The sequence below is a fragment of the Helianthus annuus genome, chromosome 10 (genome assembly GCF_002127325.2).
Source record: "Helianthus annuus cultivar XRQ/B chromosome 10, HanXRQr2.0-SUNRISE, whole genome shotgun sequence".
Taxonomy (NCBI): Eukaryota; Viridiplantae; Streptophyta; class Magnoliopsida; order Asterales; family Asteraceae; genus Helianthus; species Helianthus annuus.
Genome location: NC_035442.2, coordinates 12,391,851 through 12,419,215, shown reverse-complemented (window position 1 = coordinate 12,419,215; position 27,365 = coordinate 12,391,851). Strand labels below are relative to the sequence as shown.

At 35.4% G+C, this 27,365-nt stretch overlaps 4 protein-coding genes across 5 annotated transcripts; 3 read left to right on the top strand and 1 right to left on the bottom strand.

Moving 5' to 3' along the window:
- The first annotated feature begins 3,683 nt into the window (after positions 1–3,683).
- On the top strand, positions 3,684–5,193 carry LOC118483367 (50S ribosomal protein L33-like). The gene is made up of 2 exons (XM_035979100.1): positions 3,684–3,838; positions 4,837–5,193. Exon 2 carries the CDS (start codon positions 4,845–4,847, stop codon positions 5,019–5,021), a length of 177 nt encoding a protein of 58 aa, XP_035834993.1. The 5' UTR covers positions 3,684–3,838; positions 4,837–4,844; the 3' UTR covers positions 5,022–5,193.
- A 344-nt stretch (positions 5,194–5,537) lies between these two features.
- Positions 5,538–8,885, top strand: LOC110884013 (1-aminocyclopropane-1-carboxylate oxidase homolog 1). Its single transcript, XM_022131690.2, has 3 exons — positions 5,538–6,301; positions 6,955–7,276; positions 8,526–8,885. The coding sequence occupies exons 1-3, from the start codon at positions 5,769–5,771 to the stop codon at positions 8,775–8,777; spliced, it is 1,107 nt and encodes a 368-aa protein (XP_021987382.1). The 5' UTR covers positions 5,538–5,768; the 3' UTR covers positions 8,778–8,885.
- Positions 8,886–13,784: 4,899 nt separating this feature from the next.
- Positions 13,785–16,645, bottom strand: LOC110884012 (CDT1-like protein a, chloroplastic). Its single transcript, XM_022131689.2, has 7 exons — positions 16,263–16,645; positions 16,070–16,189; positions 15,208–15,442; positions 14,545–15,090; positions 14,256–14,457; positions 14,090–14,180; positions 13,785–14,004 (listed from the first exon to the last, which is right to left on the bottom strand). The coding sequence occupies exons 1-7, from the start codon at positions 16,562–16,564 to the stop codon at positions 13,947–13,949; spliced, it is 1,554 nt and encodes a 517-aa protein (XP_021987381.1). The 5' UTR covers positions 16,565–16,645; the 3' UTR covers positions 13,785–13,946.
- A 2,548-nt stretch (positions 16,646–19,193) lies between these two features.
- On the top strand, positions 19,194–26,059 carry LOC110884011 (autophagy-related protein 9). 2 transcript variants are annotated; one of them, XM_022131687.2, is made up of 10 exons: positions 19,194–19,536; positions 20,313–20,959; positions 21,591–21,911; positions 22,367–22,589; positions 23,100–23,279; positions 23,365–23,571; positions 23,743–23,820; positions 24,178–24,248; positions 24,868–24,978; positions 25,060–26,059. In XM_022131687.2, exons 2-10 carry the CDS (start codon positions 20,388–20,390, stop codon positions 25,874–25,876), a joined length of 2,580 nt encoding a protein of 859 aa, XP_021987379.1. In that variant the 5' UTR covers positions 19,194–19,536; positions 20,313–20,387; the 3' UTR covers positions 25,877–26,059. The 2 variants fall into 2 exon arrangements, with proteins under 2 accessions (XP_021987379.1, XP_021987380.1); XM_022131688.2 differs by having other exon boundaries at positions 19,275–19,536; positions 20,097–20,959.
- The last annotated feature ends 1,306 nt before the right edge of the window (positions 26,060–27,365 follow it).

Genomic DNA, 27,365 nt, shown 5'->3' with positions numbered 1-27,365 from the left:
TTTCACCATTCATATCTCCACGGTCTATATGGAGGTATGTTGGCTACCTGGTCGGGGGTTAAGGGAACGGTTTGGTAAGAGTCTTGCCATTGTTCAGTGTATAGATCCTGCAAAGGACCTGGGTCAAATTTAGTAGGACCTCCTTCAATACCCAACGGTATTGGATGGCGGGGGTCCAAACTCTTTGACCCCCTCATAAGTTAAACTACTATTAAAACTTTAACCTGGCTACTTAGGACTGTATCCTTGCTGACTCAGACTACTTAGCCGAGGGTAACGTCGCCTACAAAAGAGGGGCCTACCACATTATGCATTAATAACTTAATTAATTATCTTTCAATAATCCAACCCTTTAGGATTGTATCATTGCTGACTCAAACTACTGGGTTGAGCGTAACGTCGCCTTCAAAACAGGGGCCTACTACAATAACTAAGATAATCTCTTAAACAAGTGCAAAAGTGCGAAAATAATCAAAGGTTACACTACACACGAGTCGGATCCAAGTGATTCATCTTGTCTATCTGTTTTTACTTTTATTTTCTTTTTCAGCATTTTAGTTAGTTTTATTTTTCTAGTTTAAAAATCTTTTTCTAACATTTTGATTTGATTAGACGTTGAGGATAAACCGGTACTAAAAGCTCTTGTGTCCTTGGACGACCTCGGTATCTTACCAACACTATACTACGTCCACGATGGGTGCACTTGCCCATATGTGTGTTTAGTGTTAGTAAATATCGTGTTTTATAAATTTAAAAATTGGCTAAAAAGTGTAAAAAGGGCTTAAAATATACACCTAAATTATATATACACACTGACACGCATCATCTAGTCACTACAAATAACTTTACTTATTTGAGATCAGTTGTCATGATGTGTTCTTAACTCGCAAGTTAATTTTGCCTATTGTCATCTTCTAATACTATAACCTCAGTGGCCATCTGAATCTGGTTATAATATATGTCTTTCTAAGATACACGTATCATTTATGGCAAACACATCTCTATTATGCACTACAACCTTTGTGTCCTCCACTTAGTCGTTTGTTTGCAATGTTAGATTGGATTACAAAATTCTTATTGCCAAACGTTTATGATACAAATGCAAGACACCCCCACATTTAAGTGTTATAGGATATCATCCAGATTGGGTAATGAAAACCATTTCTACATACCCTTATAGGGTTGTTTCTAAATGGACCCCCCCACATTTCTTGCCATTTTATCAACATTTCGTAACTTCACTTATGAAGACATTTAGACACATATGATCGAACAACATCAACCTCATTGTATCAGTGAATTCAACTCATATTGCATTAACTTACATAAGCTTCCGAGCTGACCAAAGCAACACATGCCACTGTCATAATTTTGTCACCAACTTAGAATAATTCTAATTTAACATCTGGAATAAGCCTAGACAATGAGTTCTCCTCATTAACTTTTCGAACAAACTATTCAAAAGTTACATGTCTTTTCCTTATAATGAATGAAAATTCTCCCTCAATTTTGTCTGTACACAAATTCTTTTTTGTGTTCATACACATTTGAATGTTTAGAGTTAATTAGTCTCTGTCAACACCCATAATTAACCAAGTACTAGTCTAACATGCTTTAGACTACAATACTTTAGCATGTGAACAGAAGATGCATCATTCTAATTCTTAAGATCAGAATTGAAAATGCCAAAATAAAATTATAATGCGTCTTTGTTTTTACCTTAGTCTCTTTTGTCTTCGAGCTAGATTTAACATTGGCTTCTATTATTGAACATATGAAGGCTTTGGATGCTTCCATAAATTATTAAACGATTCATGAATTTAGATGAGTTTAAACTCGACTTAACCTGTACCTGAACAGAAATTACATCTCATGTCAAATCACATTTGGAGTATTCTAACCAAAAATAGAAACAAAAAGATCTCTTTGCGTTCAATGGACCCATTAAGATTGAGTTTTTTTGGATGTGCCTCTCAAACAAGATGCCAGTTGGCGATGAGAAAATTATTGAAAAATGAAAGACGAAATAGGAGTTTTATTTTTGATTTTGTAGGGTAATTATCAAAATTACTCTACAAGTATATAAAAATTACTCTGCATCAAATTACTCTACAAGTGAATCAAAATTACTCTGCAAGTTTATCAAACAACATACAATTCAAAATTACTCTACAAATCATCCTGAAGAGTAATTTTGATCTTGTATAGTAATATTGTAAAATGATCATGTAGAGTAATTTTGATCTTGTAGAGTAATTTTGAAAAAGAAAAAATTAGCATTGGTGTTCAGCTTTATGGTTTAGTTTTTAGCATTTAGTGTGTGTGTGTGTGTGGGGGGGGGAGGGTTAGGTTTTTTTTTAGGTTTTCGGGGGTGGGGGGTTAGGTTTTTGTTAGTTTTTTTTTTTTTTTTTTTTTGTAGGGGGGGGGGGTTAGGTTTTTTTAGATTTTGGAGGTTTTTTTTGGGGAAGTATAGTTTTTTGATCAAAATTACTCTACAAGAACATTTTATAAAATTACTTTACAAGATCAAAATTACTCTACAAGAACATTTTACAAAATTACTCTACAAGATCAAAATTACTCTACAGGATCATTTGTAGAGTAACTTTGATAATTACTCTAAGAGCAAATAATTAAGAAAATGTCACCGCGTTTTTTGCCTCTTTCATGCTAATCGTACGTTTAGTACGTTAAAGTTATTTGTAGAGGAACTTTACTCTAGAAATGTAATATTTCCGATTTTTCATCTGAAAATTTTAAAATTATATAGGTATGTTCCCGCCAATTATTTTGCCTAAAAATCTCATGCCCCTACTAGGTTTATTGTCAAAAATATTTATACATATTTTTGCATAGAGTTAAAAAAATTATGAAGAACGGGCTAAACTTTAAGTAAAGGTTGTTACTACTTTATATATAAATAAAAGTTAATGGTTCTTTATTATCTTAAAGGTCATAAAGGTACTTACCATTTATTTTAAAGATCTTTGGGCTGAGTTGTATTTTTTGTCGGGGTACTTCAAATTTATCTCGCATTATTATAAATATTTGATCTTTATTTTTGTTAAACAATATTTAGCGTGTAAAAAACGCCTCATTTGAATGAATGAAGATTATATAGTTTTATTTGAAGTTATTATTGTTTGACCTGACCCGAATCAAATATCCGACCCGAACATATAACCCGAAACATAGCAATAAGAGAAAAAATTGACCCCATAACTTTCCGCCCCCCAAAACTTTTGGTCAAAGCTCTGCCACTTGTCCCTTGACACGTAAAACAGTTTTGAACCCCAGGCGGACCGTAAGGGACCTCCAAGACAGAATTTTGGCACTTTTATATTATTAGTCCCTTGACTTGATTCCAAACTCCATTTTTATATATTTTGTCTCTATCCTCCAACATATCTAGAATACATGAAGAGTTTTCGAACACGTATTGCTTTATGATTTGATAAAAATATCTGAGATGTTACACAATGAGATTAAGAGATGGTATAGTTGTGTCAATTTACAATTGGTTCTAGCATTTAAACATGTCGTTGTAATGTGTTAGAGACACGTTTGTATTCGCACAATTCATTCATTCTCTATAGACCTATCGTTGTAAAAATCAACCACGATTTATAAAATAACTTAAACACGTAGCTTAGACACATCATTATTATAATCCATATTTAAAAACATTATTGCACATTTGTTTTTTACCATAAAGTTGAGGGACTTGAGTGAAAGTTACCATATAGTTTAGGGACAGCTAGCTAGGGCTTGCAAACCACAACCCGTACTATCATCGCATTTGCAAAAATACACGACCACTTCGCCGGAGCCGGTGACGGTAATTTTCTATACAGTAACATTCATTTTATACAAATACATAGATTGTAATTTGTTTGCATTTGGGTAATTTGTATGTATTCAATTGAAGGTTATAGGGATTGAAATTACAGATTTTGGATCAAAATGAGTTGAGTTAAGAAAACTGCAATATCAATTCAAATTAGGGGTTTATTATTTCTAGAGTTAAACGTCATTTTAATCCTTGTGGTTTGGGTCATTTTGTCAGTTTAGTCCAAAGGTTTCATTTTTCGTCTGTGGATCCAAAAAGGTTTCATCTTTGCCATTTTAGTCTACTGGGTTAACTTCATTCATTTTTTTCTGTTAACGAGGGCAATCTGGTCATTTTATATGTAATTCTGTGAACTAGAAGTGCAATTCGGTCGTATAAAATGACTGAATTGCCTTTATCGTTAGCAGAAATAATGAATGAAGTTAACCCAGTGGACTAAAATGGCAACAGTGAAAGCTTTTTGGACCCACAGACGAAAAATGAAAACTTTGGACTAAACTGACAAAACGACCCAAACCACAGGGACTAAAATGACATTTAACTCTTATTTCTAGCTTTGGGTTTGCTTGTTTATTATTTATTAATTAATTTATTTATATATATTTATTGTTATTCTTTATATATATATGTTAATGTTAATTATAATTTTTATATATAACATAATATATATTATTTAGTTATTTTTATCAAAACATTATATATAACAATAATAATAATTATATAAATGTGTATTTAATATACTAAATAAAAATTATATAAATAATAGGCTTCCGAGCCGGATTGAGCTCGGCAAGTTAAGCTTGGGACTGGGCTCGTTTATTTAACAACCTTATTTTTAGGTTCGGGCTCAGGCTCAGCTCATTTAAGCTCAGCTCGATTTGAGCTTTTAACAAGCCAGTCTCGGGTAGCTCACAACTCACGAGCGGCTTGGGTTGTTACACGGCCCGTTCAGATGCTTGATTGTGCTCATTGTTTGGTGTCTTTAGATTGAAAAATGGGGGAGAAGAAGAAGAGTGCAACAATTCTCATAAGGCTGGTTTCTGCAGCAGGGACCGGCTTTTTCTACGTGAAGAAGAAGAATCCGAGGAAGATACAAACCAAGTTAGAGTTCAGAAAGTATGATCCGCGTGTCAATCGTCATGTTCTGTTCACTGAGGCCAAGATGAAATGATCGCGATACAATCTAGATACGAAAAGCATTAATCTTTTCTAGTTTTGTATGATCATGATGAACTATGCTTCTGTCACTGTCTTTTTATAGTATGTAAGCCACTGAATTAAAACATTTAATTTCAACACTTGTTTTAGTTGAGTATTGAATTGGATATGAGTCTTTTTGGTTAGAGTTTGGATGCTTGAAGCATTTAAAGACTGTTAAAATGGAAATGAGTTGAACCCGTTAAACGGGTTGAAACTTGAAAGTGACTTGAAATGTATTCGGTATCTGCAAAATCCGTCAAATTGTTTTATTACCAAAATTTGATTGTCGTTGTAATACTCACGACAAGAAAAGAACATGTTTACGGGTTGGCCTAACCCGAGTCGTCTGAATCATTACTTGTTTTGACCCGAACCTGTTTTGACTTGTTACTTAATCTGTGTGTTCACGTGTGAATGACGAATGACGAATGATTCATCTATGAGTATACAAACAAATAGTGTTTGGACACAAATACAAAGTCACCATCACCTCCTCCTAGCTTACACAATCCAGCCAAAAAAAGATTGTGATTTCACGCTCGTAGATGAGTCCAAACTCGGCCTTGCAAAGCCAAGAACGCGGGCCCCTTCGTTGTTATCAGTTTTCAGATTATATCTGCAGGTGACTATGTGTGAGTGTGTCATCTTGGCACTTCATTGTCATGTAGAGCAATCATTTTCTCTATCTTTTTTACTCTCCTGGTCATAACTAATAACCATGTCGAGCACGAGACTAACCGACGTTGATAGCCAAGAGTTTCATAGAGCAAAAGCCGAATTTGACCAAACGAAAGCTGGAGTCAAAGGAGTCCTAGACTCCAGGATTTTGAAAATCCCGAATATATTCATCCACCCACCGGAGAATTTACTAAAAAGCCCGTCTTCTGGAGCAAGCGATCTAGACCTTCAAGTCCCGGTGATAGATCTTAAAGGCTTTGAAGGAGGAAAAGAAGTCAAAGAAGTCAAAGTTGGTGAAATTCGGGAAGCGTCAGAACAATGGGGGATTTTTCAACTGGTTAACCATGGGATTCCGGTTAGCGTTCTGGATGAAATGATAGAAGGCGTGCGAAGGTTTCATGAGCAACCCAATGAGGTGAAGATGAAGTGGTACTCGCGTGAGTACGAGCAACATGTTAGGTTTTACTCTAACGGTAGTCTTTATGAGTCGAAAGCGTTTAATTGGAGGGACACGGTTTCTTGTCACCATGCTGATGGTGCACTTGATCCTAATGCGATGCCGCAAGTTTCCAGGTATTACTCGGTTACGGGCGAATTGCATGAAAATGTGTTCAACTTTGATCAAATTTGGCTCAAGATTACAGGGCTTTTTTAGACCAGGAGCACCATCAACTTTTCAAAAAGTTTGATTAAAGATTTAAAGCAACTTCATTTTTTGTAGAGTAAAATGCCATTTTCGTCCCTGAGGTTTGGCCAGTTTTGCGACTTTCGTCCAAAAGTTTGTTTTTCTGCATTTGGATCCAAAAGGGTTGAAATCATGCCATTTTCATTTGGCTCGTTAACTCCATCCATTTTTCTTTGTTAAGTCAGGGGTATTTCCGTCTTTTTTGTTAACTAAAAGGGTTTTGAATACTTGTACATTATGCTAAATGCTTGTACAATCTGCACATAAAGTAGAAAATACCCCTGATTTAACGGAGAAAAACGGATGGAGTTAACGAGCCGGATGAAAATGGCATGATTTCAAACCTTCCGGATCCAGACGCGGAAAAACAAACCTTTGGACGAAAGTTGTAAAACAGACCAAACCTCAGGGACGAAAATGGCATTTTACTCATTTTTTTTCTGTTTAATGTAATAAGATGGTAACGGGTCAAAAATGATGACACCTGACGTTTTGGTAATCTTGCACACACATATTTACATACACTTTTAGCGGTTTGCAGGAGAGCGATACAAAACTACATGGAACGGATCATAAGTCTAAAAAACACACTAGCAGAGTTACTATCAGACGCTTTAGGACTCGACAGTAAGCACCTAGAAAGCATGGATTGCATGAAAACCGCCACACTCTTGTGCCATTACTATCCCCCTTGTCCTGAGCCCGACTTGACTCTAGGAGCCACAAAGCACTCAGACCCGTCGTTCCTGACCATTCTTCTTCAAGATAGTATCGGTGGTCTTCAGGTTTTTCGAAACGGTCAATGGGTGGATGTGAAACCGGTCAAAGGGGCACTCATAGTAAATATTGGCGATCTTATGCAGGTAAATGCAAGCATGAATATAGTTTTTGGCTTCTTGCTAGAGGTGCCAAAATGTGGTTGGGTTATGAGTGAAAACAAATATTTTTTTTTTGGACTGGTTATGGCAGCCCAAAAAGACTTTTTGTCCATAAGTTTTAATTTTTTATGGGAAATTGGCCTGTAATAATCCCACCTAGACCTTATTGGCCACTAATAACCCCACCTCAGAATATTCCTCCCACCAGTCCCACCTTTCACCTATTTTTCCTACAATGGTCCCCCGTTAAAAAAACTTAACGGAGTTAAGCTTTTTTCCAAATTACAAACAGATTTTTTAGGGCTTTTGATTAGAACGACGATACGAGTCCGTTGATGTAAAACTTGCCTCGAAACGGTGCTCCAAACTATGAAAACGGTGCTTCAATTCGGGTGTTTAAATTTTCAATTAACCAAAATCGAGTCACTTGGAGCACCATTTCGAAGTAAGTTTTACATCAATGGACTCGTATCATCGTTCTGATCAAAAGCCCTAAAAAATCTGTTTGTAATTTGAAAAAAAGTTTAACTCCGTTAAGTTTTTTTAACGGGGGACCATTGTAGGAAAAATAGGTGAAAGGTGGGACTGGTGGGGGGTATATTCTGAGGTGGGATTATTATTGGCCAATAAGGTCTAGGTAGGATTATTACAGGCTAATTCCCCATTTTTTATAAGTAACCAATGTCTTTCTTGTGCCATTTGACCCGTTTTAGTTTTAACTAACTTTTATTTATTCTTATTTATTTTTTTTTTTGACTGGCGTGTTATAAATAAAACATAACATGAATCGACCTGTTTATAAGCTAATAGATTGATTGAAATTGCCACCTCTAGTATTTTGACTATTCGCTTAAGTTTTTTATTATTGTATTTGTGTAAACATATGGCTTTTACCGAAGGTGGAAAAATGGGTGGGTCAAAGAAGTTGTGTAATAGGTCAAGACGGTAAATTTTTGGACGGGTCTAGTTGGCCCGAAACACTTTTTCTCCAAAAGTTTTGAACTTATGTAACTAATCAGTGTGTCAAGTGTGTCGGATATGATTACAAAAAAAATTATATTTTTTCAATAATAATATAGTTTTTAGAGTAGAGTAATTTATGAGGTTTTATGAGTTAAAATCACACATTGCATGTGTTCGACATGTTTGAGATAAAACATAACCGGATCTTTTTTTTTTAAATAAAAAATAACTTGAATCGACCCATTTATAATAGTTCTTTCAATGTGTGTAGCTCGTTAGCAACGACAAGTTTAAGAGCGTGGAACATAGAGTGCTGGCTGCGCCTATCGGGCCGCGAATATCTTCCGCATGTTTCTTTTATCCAAGTACTGCTAATGACTGTAAGCCCTATGGGCCCATAAAGGAGCTGATATCAGAAGAGTGTGGGCCGATATACAGGGAGACAACCCCTAAAGAATACATGTCTTGCTATAGATCAAAAGGACTAGATGGTACCTCATGCCTTTCCTACTTTAAGTTGTAGAAATGTAGCTTATAAAGCAATTGTTGGGAGTGTAATGTTAGTTACAAATAAAGTGAATCATTAGCAAGTAAACTCATTTAATAATATATATAAACTATGATTATTTCAGTTTAATTAGCAAGAACACCATTATATAGTACATATTCATTGTTGTATCGCTGACCCGTTGTGGTCGTAAAAATCCCGTCTAGGATCTGATTAGTCGCTGATTAATCACTAATCAGAGGTTCACCGAGTAATGACCGATTAATCGCGAGGCGGTCAACGGTGGTCCTATTCCGGCCAAACCTTATAAATTCCCTCCAGTTACTTAAAAAATGGGTCAACGAGGGGTTAAAACATGTTTACTTAAAAAAATACATATAAAATTGTGTATGCATATATAAAACCAGTGTTGTAAAAATCGTGACTAGTCGGCGATTAATCGCGTCGGCCGGTAACTGAGTAATTTTTCATTAATCGGTAGTCGACCGGCCAAAACTCGGCGATTCCGGCCAAAACCTGTAAATTCTAGCCAGTTTCCAATCAAACCATGTAAATTCTAGCAATTATTATTGTATATTTGAAAAATGAGTTGAAGAGGGGTTAAAACCTGTCTAATTAAAATGTTTACCTATAAAAATATGTATATGTAATTATGTATACATAAAACTAAAATTACAAATAAAAATCCCAATCCAGTTAATCCTGATTAATCCCGACTAGCGCCTAACGCTTTTTACAACCTTGTGTAAAACTAAAAAATACATATAAAAATCTCAATCCGACTAATTTCGATTAATCCCAATTAATCAATCGCTAGTGGCCGACACCCATGGTCAAATTTGCATCACCAACCTTGTGGCCATCTCCCTTTGGGGTCAAGCTTGGGCAACCATCTTCTTTTCTTGGGTTTAGCATCGGGTGCTTTGTTTTCCTTATCGGGCCATATCATCTTTAACAAGAATCCCTTACGAAACGGTTTGTGGGTTTGACTTTGACTATGACTATGACTATGACTATGACTTTGATCTTTAGGTAAGTTTGTGAACATATGTTGATGGGTAGGAAAGATTTCATCATGTGTTCTGGTGGTGGTGAAGTTGATATAGCTTTGTTCTAGTGATTCTTTGGGTATGTCTCTAGCTAACAAAGGAGATGATCCACCCCAATTATTGGTGCCTAAAGATGAAGATAGATGTTGGGGTGATCTAAATTCCAACAGTTCTCTTTGTCTCATATCTTCAAAGATATACTTGATGCAAAAATGGAGGTAAAGTGGTGAAGCAAAAATGTTAGATTGGGTTTTGAAGGTTTTTATAATATAATAATCAAAGTGTCATAAAGTTTGACCATGAAACATAAAGGTTCTCCTTCTGGATCACCACCATCATGTAGTGGATGTGCTTATGACAGGTGGCCTTTTATTCTTCAGAGGATTGTATAGTACTAAAAAATAATATATATATATATATATATATATATATATTTTTCATTTTTTATTTAAATTCTTTATTAAATTTTAGAGTTAATTTTGAGCGAGCTAAACTAAGCTGATCGAGCCTGACGAGTGAGCCAATAAACCGGGGTTACTTAAGCTCTGGCACATTTCGTTTACAAGTTAGCCAATTTTAAATGAGTTTTTTTTCAGATGAGCCGTGAGCCCTCAGCTTTTTGAATAGCTCTATGTGAGATTAGCGGAAAAGCGAGTTGGCCCACCACAAGTGAACTTGCTATGCTAACCCATACATTGTCCGAACAACACATACATTTACAGCGATCAGGCCAGCCTTGAGAATCCTAAAAAGAGTATAGTGAAAATTGGGCCTTAAAATATATATATTTTATAAAAAAAGTTAATCTAACATGTAGCATTGATAATTTTGTCTTATGATTATTTTTCTCTCACAATTGACTTTTCAAATATGAAATTAATTTCCTGTATGTTTATGATCTCTTATTTTTCAAAACTTTATTCATTAGCTTTGACTACTCATTTTCTAATTATTTGCATTTGATTCCTCTGGTCTCGAGTTAAATATATAAACCAAGTTTGTTAATCCGGAATGAGATATAAGAAAACTTGAACAATTAAAAGACATGAGTTAAAAATTATCATTTGAGTTAATTGGTTGTTTAAACTGTTACTAAGTCAACAAATTTTATTTATATTCGCAAATGAACATTAAACGGGTCAACCCGAATACAACAATATTTTACGTAGGTCTGACACAACACTGATAAATATATAGGTCGTGCTCGGGCTTAAATATTCAAGCAACAAACCCAACAAGATGGAAATCTCTGCTATCAAATATGTATAAAAATCAAGTTAATATATAAATTACATATAAGTTTTTAACAAATACCATGTAGAAAAAAAGTGAATCCGTCAATAAAAGATGGGAAATCAATCTCCATTTACCAAGATTTCACAACTTTAGATATTACTCAGGGCCGGTCTTAAGAATTCGTGTACCATGTTCAAGCTCGAAAAAACGCACCCTTAAGCCTTAACGAAATTGGGTATTGGGCTCACTAAAGGTCTAAACCTAATGTCAATGGGCTAACAACTAATCAAAATCATAAAAATAGTTTTGTAAGTGAGCCTATGTTGGTGTTTGTTTGTATGAGTATACCCAATTAAAAAAATTTACATATACATATCGGGTTTTTTTTTAAATAACGTGCCCTTCGAAAGTCCTCCCCGCCCACCCCTAGGGCCGCTCCTAACATTACTCACGTTCAGGAAAAAAAACCATTGGACTTCTAACATCACCTACAATGGTGCATCCCGGACGAGTATGTATCAAAACTAGATGTTTAGGTGGACGGATGCCACCATTGGAGGAACTGTCCGGAAGCATACGTTTGCTTGGTCATTTGGAATTCCAAACTTGGACGGATGAAACCACTGTTGGCAACAAAGGTGTTTGAATGTGGACGTAACATTGGAGAGAAACGAGTGTCTTTGAAATATTGGTGAAAATCTGACGTGGCTACTAACCTGGGGTGTTTGTGACTGACTGAACGTGGATGCATCGAAGATGCTTTACATATCATCCGTCAGTCCATCACTTAGTATTTTTGGTATTAGTCTAGCTTGACGAGTTTATATTTAGTTCAAGAACCAAAACTTCTATTATCATATTCAATTTCAGTTCTCTAGTTCAAGAACCAAAACTTCTATTATCATATTCGATTTTAGTTCTAAAGTTCAAGCTTAGAAGTTTGTATTTCAACGTTTCTTTCATATATGAAAGTTTTATCTCAAGACTAATGTCAACCAGGGCCGGCCCAATGCTTATCAAAACCTAGGCTCGGTCCTAGGGCCTCCAAACTTTTAGGGCCTCCATTTAATATAAAAATGATATATAATATATACTTTTTTTTGATTCTATAGATCTATTAACTTTGCTGGTGTAGTGGTATTAGTCCTGCCCTTGTCTTGTAAAGACCCTAGCTCGAATCCCATAAGCAAAATATATTTTTTTTTCCTTTTGGTGCATCTTTCAGGTGACATTAAACGAAAGACTCATAAGCAATATATTTTTTTTTTCCTTTTGGCGCATCCTTCTAGTGACATTAAACGAAACACTAAGATATATTAATTAAATAAAGTTGTGATACTGTAATTATTTCAAGTATTGTTATCAAATACAAAGAAAATTAAAAATTAAAATGGATTTATATTGTGTAAAAAATAGAAAATAGGGTATTAATGTCTAGGTATCTAAAAACCCGATTTTCTAATAGCCGATCATACCGAAACACGGTTTGGTTCCCGAAATTGGGTATTAGAAAAACCCGATTTTTGCACCTCTAATGTTAGTCAATAACGAAATTGGGCCTCCACTTTGTAGTTTGCTTAGGGCCTCCGAAAACGAAGGAACGGCTCTGATGTCAACATTTGTTAATCTTTAAGTCTCAATGTCAACATGTTGATGGTTACACATATGTAACTGAGTTTGCTTACAATGAAATAAGAGGGTTCTTAGCTTACTCTTCAATGCTTCAAGGCGACATTAAGTTTCAAGTGTGTCGTCTTGATATTGCACCACTACTTGGCCCGCTAGCCAAGATTTGACGGTGGCAACAACAAAGAGAGATATGAGAGAAAGGGATAAATCAATTACAATCGCATGTACCATCGTCGAAAAGAAAATAGCATAATAAGAAAAAAGCTTGGCTAGTAATTAACACAATAAGAATATGTTAAATAGTAGGGACAAAAGAAATGTGATCTATGAGATCCAAGGATCATATGCTCAAAAGTCATGCATGGTGTGTTGCTGAAATTAGGAGGAAAGAAGCCAAAGGAGGGGTAGCACTTGAGGGAGATGTTTTTGCTTTGGTGGTAGAACCATCTATCGATCCTGCCATCGCTATGGTCCTCTCGATCAAATGTTTGATTCTTCTAGGCGCTTCTCTAAATAGATTTGAGTGCAACAACCATGTACATGTACAATTCCTAGTTTTTGCTTCAAATTCTTTAATCATAGTATGGAAAACAACGGGTGCTACTTTCTACACCCCCCTAATTACTTTTTTTCACCCCCCTCCTCTCACATACTTACAGGTGGGGCCCGCGTGGGACCGACAATTTTCCTCTCACAAGGGGGTATAATCAGGAGGGGGAGTGTGTTTAGAATCAGTCAAAACAAATAATCATTGTTTTAATTCAAATATGATTGTAGTGGTGCATACACTAATACACCATAGTATTAGTGTATGCACCACTACAATCTTGAAACTAGTTTGGGCAATGAGAGAGGGAACCCGTGTACAAACTGGTGGGTTGGGTCGGTTGAAATCAATTTGGCTCAGATTGGTTGGGTCGGGTCAAGTTACGAACTGGTTCCAAACCGGTTTTGTTGTCCAAGAACATAAACTTATCAACATCAAAGCTTATCCTAATTTCTTCCAAGAACATAAACTTGCAATTCAGTATTAACCATGTCAGATCAATATATTGAAAAAAGTTCAGGTTGAATGGGTGAACCTGACTCTTTTTTTATGATACACAGATTATTAAAAAGAGTACCATCATATAAGACTTTATTTGAACATATATAGGATTTCAGAAGAGTTCCAAACTGTATTCACATCACAGAAGTGGTTTGTACATAGAAACCTATATAAAAAAACCTAAACCTAAACCTCAACGACGACGACTTTAAGTTAGTTATGTTAGTTAGCATTAGAGAGCCTTGTGCGTATCGATCCCGGGCTTGATATTTTATTAACACTGGAAATGAAGAAGATTTTTTTTGTCAACATCAAAACCAAAACTGAATTTAAGTTAATATTATTTTATACAAAGGTGATCTTACCAGATCAAAAGATCACCACTTGATGCCGTTTTCTCATAAATCCATTCAGGAGCAAATTCTTGCAACAATCTGAGTTGTTCTTCAGCTTCTCCTATTAACAGTAAAAACAATATTAAATATTTATAAGTTTTATACAAAACAAGATTAAAATTAATTAAAGACTTACTTCTGTCAACAATTTCCAACTGGCTTGAAGTTATGATGTTCATAAGCTCCTCTTTTGTAACAACAGTTCGTTTAACCGACTGAAAGTAAAACAAAACGGCGTCGACGAGTTTAGGTAACCCTGCAATCATCTGTTTCCTCCATTTAGCCTGTGAGATTTCTGGATTATTCTCCTCTAATGCTTTCATTTCATTTGCTCTAATCTGAAATAATTCAATATACTATTTTCACATGTACAAAATCCAGTCCAGTTAATCAAATAATGTGATATAAGTTATTATAGACGTTACCGATGCTAGAAGATCATCCGAGAGGACATCCTCGTCATCATCATTGGATACCCTTTTAACAGGTGGAGTTCTATTCTTCACAGGAGTATCAAACGTTATCGATCTCTTTCCACTTGGGCGTCTGGTTAACTTACTAGGAGACATAACTGAACCCTCTTCATCCGGGGTCATAAAACACCTAACCGGCCGTGCGGTTTGTGCAGGTGTGTCACTAAATGGAGTCGAAACAAGCTTAACCGGAGTCCCATCAATCGCAAATCCCTTGACCGGCGTTTCAGGTAACTCGTTAAGCGATTTCACAGCGGAAGCTACTTCATGGTCAACCCGAGTTTCAGCAAGCTCTACATTTTCGGGCAAAATTTGTTTCGAAAACCGCCTTTTGAAAGATTGAGGCATAATAGATGCTGCCACTGGCTGATGTTCAGAAACTGTTGACGAAATATCATGAACTGAATCCACATTAACCTTTTGAACTGGATTTGTATAAGACGATTTGTTCGATTTATTAAACGGTTCGGGTAACTCCCCCTCCGGAACATCATCTCCCTAATTAATAATAAAACTAGCATCATTAAACAATAAACAATAATCTAAATTCTAACACAAAATGCAAAAACAATGCTGTTCAAAAACATATATGAATAACTGAATATAACTAACTACCTCAGGATTGGATTCACAGAAACCCAAAAGCCTGGACCGAAACAATTTACTCAACAGTGTATAACCACTATCAGATCTCAGATTCTCATCATCATGAACAATATCAAAATTCAAACTGATACAAAGATCCGGTTTCAAACAGCTCGTTCGATCATCGCGAACGAGTATCTTCTTAATCTCAACCGCCTCGGGTAATATAAACTTAATCTGAGCTAAATGACTATACCCAAAACTCCTACACAACAATTAAACCATAACCAATCAGTAAACTAATAATAATTCGTTACAAATTATTTTTGTATAGTTAAGTGTCATTTACGTCAACCACTTTTGCCATTTCAGGCCCAAAGGACGTAAATGACACTTAAACTTTAGGAAAGTAAATAACACCTAAACTCCTAAATGTTTTATTTTTTCTACACTTATTATTATTATTAGTTTTAAAATTAAAAAAAAAACTAGGAGTTAAGTGTCATTCCCGTCACGAAAGTTTCTAGGTTAGCTTTTTTGGAATGAAATGACACGTTTTGAAAACATCAAGAGTTGAATTTATATTTGTGTTTTTCTTGTAAAACTTCGGCGATGTGCTTATTTTTATCTACGTTCTGATACGAATTATATAAAAAAATAGAATATAAAACTTCATAACGACTAATAAAACGTCTTTATTTGATACCACTCCGTTTTTTACAAAATTTATATCAAAACTTAGATAAAAATAAGTACATTGCAAAACCATACTCGTTTTCTAACAAAAAAAGTTATATAAAGAAAAAAACACAAATATAAATTTTTTAATGGTCACATCAATAGGTGCAAATAGCAAAATGTTAGGTGTAAATAGCAGACACGTATCGTATACCTATCGGTTAAGCTCCGAACCATTCTACTGATGTTCGCAAATGTCGGCATAGATCGTTTCAACCCGAGTAGTCGTAGAGAAGACCCCAATCGATCGAAAAACGTACACAATATTTCATACCTAAAATCACAAATTACAATCACATCAATATTTAATTCTAATAGACAAAAGCAATATTTATAACAAAACTTACTTCTCCGGAAGCGATTTCGGGTGTTTGAAGGTCTTCGATTTCGAGTTAGGTGTTTCCGGTGAGGGATTTGGAGCAACTGAAGCTACCGGGTCTGAAACCCGAAGCCGTTTGGCCGCTTCTTTGACTTGATTGACCGATCGGAGTGACTGGCGGCGCGTGAGGGTTTTTTCGGGGGTTTTGAAGAACAACGGGTTCTGATCGGGTGCTTTGTCGGATGAATGTGGTTTGCTGATGGAGGATTTTAAGGGTTTTTTGGATTTGAATGAATCGAAAGCTGATGAAGGTGCTGCGGATGAATCCATTTTTTTGCAGGTGGTTTGGGTGGGGGATGAGAGGGGATGGGGAATGAAGTTAAATATGTTGATGGAGAATTAGGGTTTTTTGGCGCGAATGTGGTGACGTGGTGGCGCCAAATCAGACGTGGAGGCGGAAGGGGTGGTGTTTGTAAGTTTGTAAGTTCTTGTGGTTTGTTTTTGGACCCTTGGTTTTGAGTTTGTGTAGTTTTGGACCCTTGGGTTTTGAGTTTGTTTATGTTGGAATGGAAAGTATGTTTTGGGCACAAGAAGTTGCTTTTAGACCTCCTGATTTAAAAAAAAAAAAATTAATAGCTTTTAAGTCTTGAAAAAATAAATTAAATCAATATTGTATAATGAGATATTTACGTATTCATACGAAAATACTAGTAAATTAGAGTATGCTAATACTAGTAGAATACCGTACGTTAATACTTAGTAGTTAATACTTAGTATAGATGATTGTAAAAACTAAATCAATCGATAAACGTAAAATACCTGAGTATGCACAAATACTAGTAAATTAGCGTATACTAATCTTACTATAGATGATTGTAAAAACTAAATCAAGGGTAAATTACTTTTTGAGTCCCTGTGTTTTAGTGGTTTTAACTAGTTGAGTCCAAAAGCAAAAAGTTTAACGACCTGAGTCCCTATAAGCATTTTCTTTAACCATTTGAGTCCTTTTGAATCCAATTTTTAACCTTTTGAGTCCAATTTTTTGGACTCGAATCGTTATAAAATGAAAAAAAATTGGACTCAAAACGTTATAAAATAAATGGCTAGGGACTCAGGGCGTTAAACTTTTTGATTTTGGACTCAAGTAGTTAAAACCACTATAACACAGGGACTCAAAAAGTAATTTACTCCTAAATCAATCAATAAATGCAAAATACCTGAGTATGCCCTTTTGATATAATTATTGTATCAATACTGAACTCTAGAACAAGACAAGTTTATCTATAATAAACCAACTAATCATTCAATAAACGCAATATACCTGAGTATATTCTTCGATATAATTGTTGTATTAGTGATGAGCTCTTGAACTATACAAGTTTTCTATCGAAAACCAACTTCTTTGTGATTGTGATGTGGCGAGAAAAGATATTTAGATGATAATGAATGAAAATGTTTTTCAAATGCTTGGAACCCTTCTCTATATGCATAATGCTTTCAAATGATGACCGTTGGCATTAATATTAATACTCGATATTCTCATTTTGGTATAATCTTCAATTAGTTAGCCGTTGGCTAACCCAAAATTAATGCTCTAAATCCATCCATATCCCAGCCCAAAGTTTATAGCCCATTAAGCCTAAATTAATCCAAAACACTCACATTTATTTACTCTCATTGCGGCTAACATTTAAAAATCAGAAAAAACAGGAGTAATTATCATCATCATTCATAATCATAATCATAATCATAATCACCAAGTCGTTGTCATCTTGTTTGTTAAATAAAAAATTCTAGAGAGAGAGACACACACAAAACAAAAGCTTCTTGGACTAACGCCATCCGTAGTCATAAAGCCCATTTGTGGGCGTTATGCGACACGTGTCGTGCCACGTCACACAGGGGCTTTATGGGACGTTATGTCAATAGAGTCCGTAGTCATAAATACCCTACCTCATCATTACTCAATTAATTAATTTCTAACTTTTTAAAATTAAAAACCATTCTATTAAATAAAAAAACGTTACAATAAAATAAAAAAAGACATTAAAATAAAAAAAAAAAAAACAATACATTTATTCTTCGTCTCCATCGTCGTTCTCTCCTTCTTCCTCTTCGTTTTCTCCAGCATCCAAACCTACGTCTTCAAAGTTCCCGACTTCGAATTCCTCAACTTCTTCTTCCTCGGAATCTTTTTCGTCGTCACCATTGTGTCGCATTGGGCGAATCGCCCAAGCTTGCTCGACCAAATCCGCCTTCAACGCGTTATGTATATCCTTAGATCACAATAGTTGAGCATTTACAAGTCTCTCTTCCATTGTTGCTTGGGTTCCTTCAACTTCATCTTACGGTATATAGTTTTGGCATATCGCTTTTCCATCATCCCCTATGATCATATTATGCATAATGATGCAAGCATACCTAGTCATTCGTATTCTATCATTATGCCACATACGACAAGGATTTCTGATAAAATGCCATCGTTGTTATAGAACCCCTAAATACCTCTCGATGTCCTTTCTCGAAGACTCTTGTAGTTTTTTAAAATACTGTCTTTTCTCATCGAAAGTTGCAGAAAACGTTTTAACAATAATCAAATACTCCGGGTATATACCATCGTCCAGATAGTAGCCATGCTCGTAGTCGTTCCCGTTTACATGAAAACCAACATTTGGTACCGTTCTAGAAATGTAGCTCTCTAATAATGGTGAAGCCTCTAAGGTATTAATGTCGTTCATACACCCAGCTACACCAAAGAAAACCGACCAAATCCAAAGGTCATATGATGCAACCGCTTGTAAAACCAAAGTTGGCTCTAAATCCATCCATATCCCAGCCCAATTCTATCAGCCCAAAATTTATAGCCCATTAAGCCTAAATTAATCCAAAACACTCGCATTTATTTACTTTCCTTGTAGGCTAACATTTAAAAATCAGAAAAAACAGGAGTAATTATCATCATCATTCATAATCAAAATCATAATCACCAAGTCGTCGTCGTCATCTTGTTTGTTGAATCAAATTCTAGAGAGAGAGAGACACACACACAAAACAAAAGCTTCTTGGACTAAAAGAAAGAAAACTGCAGCATAAAAAAAAAAAAAAACACAAAAGGGCAAAATAAAAATTCAATCTTTTTCATCACGCAATCACAATCAAGATTTCTCTTTTCTAATTCCAATCGTTTCTTTTCAGTCGATTACTTCTGGGGTTTCAGTGTTTCATCCGATTGCGTATTTTTCTTGGGTTTACACTTCGAGTTTCTTGAACAAACGGTCGTTTGCCGCTTGGGTTTCCTACAGGTAAACTGCTTTAAAGTTTTGATTTTTATGTTTTTTGTAGAATTTTCTTGCTTGTTTTGTTGTTGCCCAAGTGGAATTTGTTTAGTTTTTGATGTGGGTTTAATTTGTTTACAGCTGATTTTGCCCCAAATCTTTGATAGGTGTTCTTGATTGAATTGTTTAGTGATTTTATGATCATTTTCCCCAAATTTGAATGTTCCAGTAGTATTAAAGAACTTATGGGTGCCCTTTGGTTCTTGTTTTTGTGAGAATGTGGTAAAGATAGTAGTTGCAAAGAGGCTTGTATATAGTTAAAAACAACAATCATTAAGTGTTAGTACCAGTCAGTGGCGAAGCTTGAGATTTTTGACCGGGGGGTCGAAAACGTATATACCCAAAAATTTCTATACGAAAACTACATACTCTCCACTACTGAGCGAAAAGTTTGGGGGGTCGGCCGCCCCCTCCCTCCCACACTATCCTTCGCCCATGAGTACCACTACTATATAAAAACATAAAGGAATATACGCGATAACAAGATTACGAATATATTAAAAAATGTTTTATTTCTTGTCTTTTAGGGTCAAATAATCAGGTTCGAAGAGCAGGGAAGATGTTGCTATAATGAAACCGGTTATTGAGATAAATGTAAAAATACCGAACAACTGATTGTCTTGAATTCGACTACTCGCTTTTAAGTTGCAACATCGAAAAACGTCAATCTTTTGTGCTCTTTATATGATTTTGAATGTTCGGTATCAATTATTGCATTTGTGTGATTTTTGGCCCGTTTTCAGAATCTTGGTGAAAATATATAACTTCTTTGGGGGATGGACGACCTGCTCCTGCATATTTATAACTTAATATAAACAATGTTCGGTGGGACAAAAGGCATCACTGCTCTCCACCGTTTAAAACAAAAATTACTTGGCGAGTCATCTTTCGCAACATCAATTGACAATGTTACCCCTGAAATCGAGTTATCGGATTATCAACGGGCCCCGAGTCAAGGTAGTGAGAGCCCGTCCGGGCTTCTTAACGGCGAAAGCTTGAAAGTCGAACCGATTGCTGATTTGGATTTGTTCTTTGAAAGACTTTATAGCTACTATTGTGAAAAAGGTCTATGGTGCATCATTATTAAGTGGATCGTTGAGCTTTTGAGTTTGGCGTTTACCATATGTTTTTCGGGCTTCTTTTTATTGTTTGTTGATTGGGATGGCCTTCGAAGGGCGAAATGTGGGATGGATGCAGTTGAATCCGGGATAAAACCGTGTGATCTTGCTAAAGAAGCTCTTCATGAACATCCTTTGACACCTTTAACAACTTTTAAGGTTGTTATTCTTGGTTATCTTGGAATCACTTTCGTTTATTGGATATTTTGCTTTCTAAGGTTCTTTGTACAGTTGAAGGATACACTTGACATACGCCAATTCTACATTAACAGGTATTCCTTAATGTGTAGTTAAGTGTTGATATCACATGATTAGGGCTGCAAACGAACACGAACAAGTCTTGTTCGTATTTGTTTGTTAAGAAATATATGTGTTCACAAACTGTTCATGAACACTTACCGAACGAAATTTTCTGTTCGTGGGTCGTTTTTTAAGGAAATAAGCGTGTTTGTTTGTTAAATTTAGGCAACGAATGTTGATGAACACAATTGGAAACAAACGAACACAAACAGGCGTTCATGAACAAAATATATAATACACTGAAACTTATTAAATGTTTTATTTGTCGGGATTTTGAAGTTTTAAATAAGATATAAAAACCAAAAACAGTAATGAACTATCGGACATAAACGAACACGTTACCGAACGGTCACGAACATAAATGAACGAACGCAGCATATGTTCATGTTTGTTTATTTAACTAAACGAACGAAATTTCGTGTTCGTTTGTTTAATGAACGAACGAACACAAACGAACTTCCTGCCGAACGGTTCACAAACTGTTCGCTGAATGTTTGGTTCGTTTGCCGCCCTACACAAGATTAAATTTAGAGGTTGGTTTTGTACTTTTGTTGATCACTTGATCTAAAATCGAAGTTTTATATTTTTCTTTTTTGTTGCAAGTCTTGGTGTGACTGACAATGAGATGCAAACGATGCCATGGGCGTCAATTCTTGAAAAAGTTGTTCGAATTCAAGAATCACAACAATTATGTGTGGTGAAGGATCTTTCGGCTCATGATATTGTGATGAGATTGATGAGGAAGGAAAACTACTTGATTGGAATGTTAAACAAAGGCGTGCTAGCCTTCCCGATCTCCTCATGGGTCCCGGGTGCGGGTCCCACTGTCAAGATCGATGCAAATGGTACACGATATTGCCTAACGCTAACCAAGACCCTTGAGTGGACTTTAAATTGGTGCATATTGCACAGCATGTTTGATAGGTTCGTAATCTCCTTCTCTCTCTCTCTCTATCGGTTATCGTTCCCCATGTCAAATATCAGTCAGAATATCGGTACCGTTATTATCGGCGGTATTGACCAATATAACCGATATAATCAACGATTTACCTGATATTAGTACCTATCTTCTTAGTTCTACGATTCGTCTTTCTTCTTATTGTTGCCGTTAGTGTTTTAAGTCTTAATCAGTTCATACTTGCTACAATTGTTAGTGTTAAATTGCTATATATATATAAATTCTGCATGATATTAAAATTATCGACATCCCACTGATATCTCACCGAGATAACCTATATCTCAAATATCGGTCATTGACCAATATCCGATATTTTACCGCTTTAACTGCATACGTTACTAGTTGATATGATTCATTAACTTGTGAAGTTAAAACAATATTTGTTTTTGCGTATACTAATGTTATATAAGACCTTTTGCAGAAATTTTTGTATTAGAAAGGACTTTGTTAGCGACCGCGATACGTTAAAGAAAAGGCTAATGGTTGTTGGGATTGCAATGCTTCTTTTGTCTCCATTTCTAGTTATCTTTATGCTTGTCTATCTATTTCTAAGACACGCAGAACAGTTTTATAAACATCCTAGTACTGCTTCTTCTAGAAGATGGTCAAATCTTTCCAAATGGATATTCAGGGAATTCAACGAGGTGATCTTTTTCCCATTTTTTGGGTTATTTATTGACGTCATGTAATATCTCTAACTTGTCAAACGGGTCAAATAAATAAAAGTAGCTAATAAAATGCTATTTTCATCCCTGAGGTTTGGCCACTTTTGCGACTTTCATCCCTGACGTGCCATTTTCATCCAAAAAGTTTGAAATCTTGCCGTTTTCATCCCTGAGGACCATTTTTCGAGGGACGAAAGTCGCAATAAATTGCCAACCTCAAGGATGAAAACGGCAAAAAAACCAAAGATGAAGGACTGCAATGCACGAAAAAGTTGTTTTGGATGAAACAGGCAAATATGCCCAAACCTTAGGGACGATTTTGGCAATTTACTCTAAATATATTAAAATTTACAGTAAAAAAACTCAACCCTCAACCTAATTTATACCAAAATTACCCATTTTGACCCAAATAGTTTTTAATTTGTTTTCAACCCGCCCATTTGCGACCTCTGCTTCTTGTTATATATCTAAAATTTTACGTTTTTTTAGGTGGATCATTTGTTCAAGCACCGTATCAATAGCAGTGTTACACACGCCTCAGATTATTTAAAACAATTCCCGTCTCCTGTTCTTTCAATCATTGCAAAGTTCGTTTCTTTCGTTTTTGGTGGCTTTGCTGCAATCTTGATCATCATCGCGTTTCTTGAGGAATCTTTACTTGAAGGCCACGTAATGTTTTCTCACATGTTAATGTAATAATCCGAAAAGTCAAACCGACCCGTTTTGACTAAAGTATTGATCTTTTTAAATGCAGATTTTTGGTCGTAATTTGTTTTGGTATACCGCTGTTTTTGGAGCAATAACCGCCATAAGTCGAGCTCTTGTTTCCGATGAGCTTTTAGTTCTTGATCCACATGGGACTATGTCGTTAACCGTTCAACATACTCATTATATGCCCAAAAAATGGCGCAGGAAAGAAAACACCGAATTTGTTCGAGTCGAATTTGAAACTCTTTTTCAGGTATGATTTTTTTTTTGCTTAAATCAACAAATTTTAAAGTCTATTTTAAATGTGTACAAAGCTCTACATCATTATCATAATTAATATTGTTTTTAACTTTTTATAATAATATGTTATGCATTATTTATCTAGTGTGATGCTGATGTGGCAATGTATGTTTGTGATGTGTAGTACACCGGGAAGATGTTGCTGGAGGAGATGGCGTCGATCTTTCTAACTCCATTCTTGCTTATATTCGTAGTACCTGAGGTATTTAAATAGATCGTTTTAACCATTTTTGTTAAATGTCTAAAATGACCTTCAAGTGAGGAAATTATAGAATCTTTTGGACCCAACGAAGGCGGTGTTTGGTTGTTTTCTACATAAAAAATGATTAAATGATTATCTGATTATTTCAACTTTAACTCATAGTAACCCGTTTGTGGTAATCGTTTAAAATATTATTCAAGTGAAAACAAAACAGACTTATTTACCTTATTTTTATATGATTATTTTAGAAATTTATCAGTAAATAATTGATAAAAATGTTATTATAGTAGATAAAATTGTTAAATTATTATATTTTAAATTGGTTTAAGAATATACTAAAATTTGTCAACGGTGCAGCGGGTTGATGATATTTTGCAGTTCATTGCGGACTTCACTGTTGACGTTGAAGGCGTTGGTCATGTTTGCAGGTTCATATTCATCGCATCCTTGTTTTCATTCTTTCAATTAAATTCAAAAAAAAAAAAGAAAAAGAAAAATCATGTGGTTTATTTCTCTATCTCCAATTAACATATAGGCAAAAGATCATACGAATAATCTTAACATACTAAACATACAAATTGAAGGAAAACTCAAAAAGACAAGGTGGCATTTTTGTAATTACCACCAACTATCAAAGTTACTATACAAATGTGAACTCAACCAAAAATACCTAAAAAACACAATTTTTTTTTAACATTTTTTATTAAAAAATCGCTACATTTTGTTAGCAAAAAAAAAGTAGCGTTTTTTAGTAAAAAATGTTAAAAAAATAAAATAAAAATAATTTGTGTGCTTTTTTTATTTTTTAGATTATTTTAGGTTTTTTGGGGGTTTAGTTTTTAGCATTTTAGCTTGGGTTGGGGGGGGGGGGGTTAGGTTTTTTAGGTATATTTGTAGAGTAACTTTGACAGTTATTGATAATTACAAAAATGCCACCTTGTCTTTTTGAGTTTTCCTTCAATTTGTATGTTTAGTATGTTAAGATTATTTGTACAAGAACTTTACCCTTAACATATAATAAATAACTCGATAATTGTATATCTGCAGTTTTAGCGTATTTGACTTCCAGAAACACGGTAATAGCAAGTATGCTTCTCCGCATAACTCATCAACTACTTACCGTAGTTCCCAAGGGAAAATGGAGAAATCATTTCTAAGGTAAATGTCGAAAATACCCTTTTAATTACGACAAATAAGAGAATCGTGTAAACAGATTTGTTTCATAAATATCTTTTGCAGCTTTCAAAGTAGCTATCCTTCATGGGAACCAAGTGCAGACGGAAAACAACTTCTTTCAACACTCAAGGCGTTCAAGGAACAAAAGTTTCAAGAACAGGGTATAACTCCGGGCTACATGAGCCTGAACCGACTACCACAATGGGCGGCCCGTACCTGTCCAGCCCACGGCGACCCAAACAGCTACTTCTCTCGAGACACGGGCCCAAACGTTTCGAAAACTACTTATCAACGAGATTGTATGTGGCTCATGGATCCGGCTCACAAGAACCATCCGTACATTCTCGACTGGTACTACACGTCTTCTCACCATCACTGGCGTGGGCCACAAGACATCGAATCAGGCCCTGTTGATGACGTTGACGACAACATGGCAAACATGTGGGACCCACCTGACATAAGACGGGACCCGGTCCGGTATGATGACCATTGGGGAAGCTTTTTTGACGACCGAATGAAGAGTAATCTAGAAGCGTCTACGTCTGCTCCTCTGTCACGTGGAAGTGTTCTACAACATCATGATTCCGGCAATATGGGTAGGAGCCACTGGTGGGACCGTCCACGAGGGGTGGGCCCGGGCCCTCAAACAAGCTTTGTCGAGCCGCCAAATTTCAACCGTGATGATTACAACGACTACCATGATAATTTCTCGGACCGGAGCTTTGAAGAACATGGTCGACCGTTTGACTGGGGGGCTTCGAAGTCAAACGAGTTGTCGAAGACTTTTTATATGGATGATATTGGAGGAAAATTTGATCTCCCTTTCGATGATATCTATGAAGAACATTCTGAAAGCCCGCCAAGAACACCCCGTATGTAGGAGTTATTAGCTATATCATGTGTTTCGGGTTCTAATATGTGTAAGGAAAACTGTTGAACATTCTTTCATTGTATATAACTTGATCCGCAAAATTAAAGTCGAAAACATGTAAGAAAAGACTTTAGTTTTCGCTTACACGTTTCTGTCTTAAGGGGTTACGCTTTTATAGTCTGTTAGTCGCGATACGCAATAACCCGACTACTAAAGCATGTGTATTAGTATTTGCTAGATATATAAGGCAAATAAGTATAAGTAACTCATATAGTATTTGCTAAAATAATATCATGTAGTATTTGCTTAATTCGTGTATCTAATGTTGAAATGATGAACACAATAATTTAACTTGCTATATAAGAAAAAAGAGTTTCAATAACTCATAATTCATTTAACACATACAAAAAGAGATCATTATGCATTATTTTAATAATATAATGTAATGTTTTTATAAAATTCTGAATATACCATTACGACGTACTTGTTCAATCTACGTTTCAACTTTTGCTCCAAAGAAGGTTTCAATAACTAATATACATTTGCAACTTTTGTTAATACTGATTTAGGATCTTTATAATATAAAGTACAAACCTTCTTTTTTACTTATTTTCTTATATTCTTCTTCTAAACATATTTTTAACACTTGTGTTTTATTACTTCTATTCTTCTTCTAAACTAGGGTCGTTCAAATCGCTCGTCGCTCGCTCGAAAATTGCTCGGAAAATGCTCGTTCGATTTGACGCTCGGTTTAAACGAGCCGCTCTACTCGGTTCGGTTTGTAAACGAGCCATGGATGAGCAAAGGTCTGCTTGACTCGGTTCGGCTCGAATTATTATTTTAATTAGTATATATATACATATACATATACACATACATCTATATACATGTATATACACAAATATAAATTATACATATATATATACACACATACACCTATATATACACACACACTTACACATACATATATACTTAAATATAGTTTTATATGTACCAATCTATTAGATTTTGGTCAACTATATACAAATTTACAACTATATCTACACGTACCAGCCCAACCACGCCAATAAAAAATTAAAATCAAAACTAAAAGTTAAACCTTAAACCGATAAGCGACAGTCTGTTCATCGCCTCAATGTTTCATGTCGTTACCCTAAGTCGACCCTCTCTTGTTCTCAACGTAATTGTTCGTGCAATATGATTATCGTCTCGTCAGCCACAACATTGTTATTCATAAGAAAAATATTATGCCATGAAATGTGCATGTTTTTAAAAACATAAAAACTTGAGACCCAACATTGTTACTATCTCTCTCAGCAAATTTAAATTGGGCGACACGGTTGTTCAAATCGCTCAAACTTCGCTCGACGCTCGCTCGTAACTTTTACTGCTCGAAAAATGCCCGCTTGATTTGATGCTCGGTTTTAAATGAGCCGCTCCGCTCGGTTTGGTTTGTAAACGAGCCAAACACGAACATAGGTCTGCTCGATTCAGCTCG

What these genes read in the sequence shown, in the direction of transcription:
- LOC110884012 (XM_022131689.2), bottom strand. Translation starts at nt 16,564, where the DNA reads ATGGATTCATCCGCAGCACCTTCATCAGCTTTCGATTCATTCAAATCC. An exon ending in GTTCGGAGCTTAACCGATAG is followed by an intron (nt 15,443 to 16,069) that starts GTATACGATACG and finishes ATTGTTGTGTAG; the next exon opens with GAGTTTTGGGTATAGTCATT. An exon ending in AGTGGTGATCTTTTGATCTG is followed by an intron (nt 14,005 to 14,089) that starts GTAAGATCACCT and finishes CTTCATTTCCAG; the next exon opens with TGTTAATAAAATATCAAGCC.
- LOC110884013 (XM_022131690.2), top strand. Translation starts at nt 5,769, where the DNA reads ATGTCGAGCACGAGACTAACCGACGTTGATAGCCAAGAGTTTCATAGA. An exon ending in GCGATGCCGCAAGTTTCCAG is followed by an intron (nt 6,302 to 6,954) that starts GTATTACTCGGT and finishes AGCGGTTTGCAG; the next exon opens with GAGAGCGATACAAAACTACA. An exon ending in ATATTGGCGATCTTATGCAG is followed by an intron (nt 7,277 to 8,525) that starts GTAAATGCAAGC and finishes CAATGTGTGTAG; the next exon opens with CTCGTTAGCAACGACAAGTT.
- LOC118483367 (XM_035979100.1), top strand. Translation starts at nt 4,845, where the DNA reads ATGGGGGAGAAGAAGAAGAGTGCAACAATTCTCATAAGGCTGGTTTCT.
- LOC110884011 (XM_022131687.2), top strand. Translation starts at nt 20,388, where the DNA reads ATGTTCGGTGGGACAAAAGGCATCACTGCTCTCCACCGTTTAAAACAA. An exon ending in TATTCAGGGAATTCAACGAG is followed by an intron (nt 22,590 to 23,099) that starts GTGATCTTTTTC and finishes ACGTTTTTTTAG; the next exon opens with GTGGATCATTTGTTCAAGCA. An exon ending in AATCTTTACTTGAAGGCCAC is followed by an intron (nt 23,280 to 23,364) that starts GTAATGTTTTCT and finishes TTTTAAATGCAG; the next exon opens with ATTTTTGGTCGTAATTTGTT.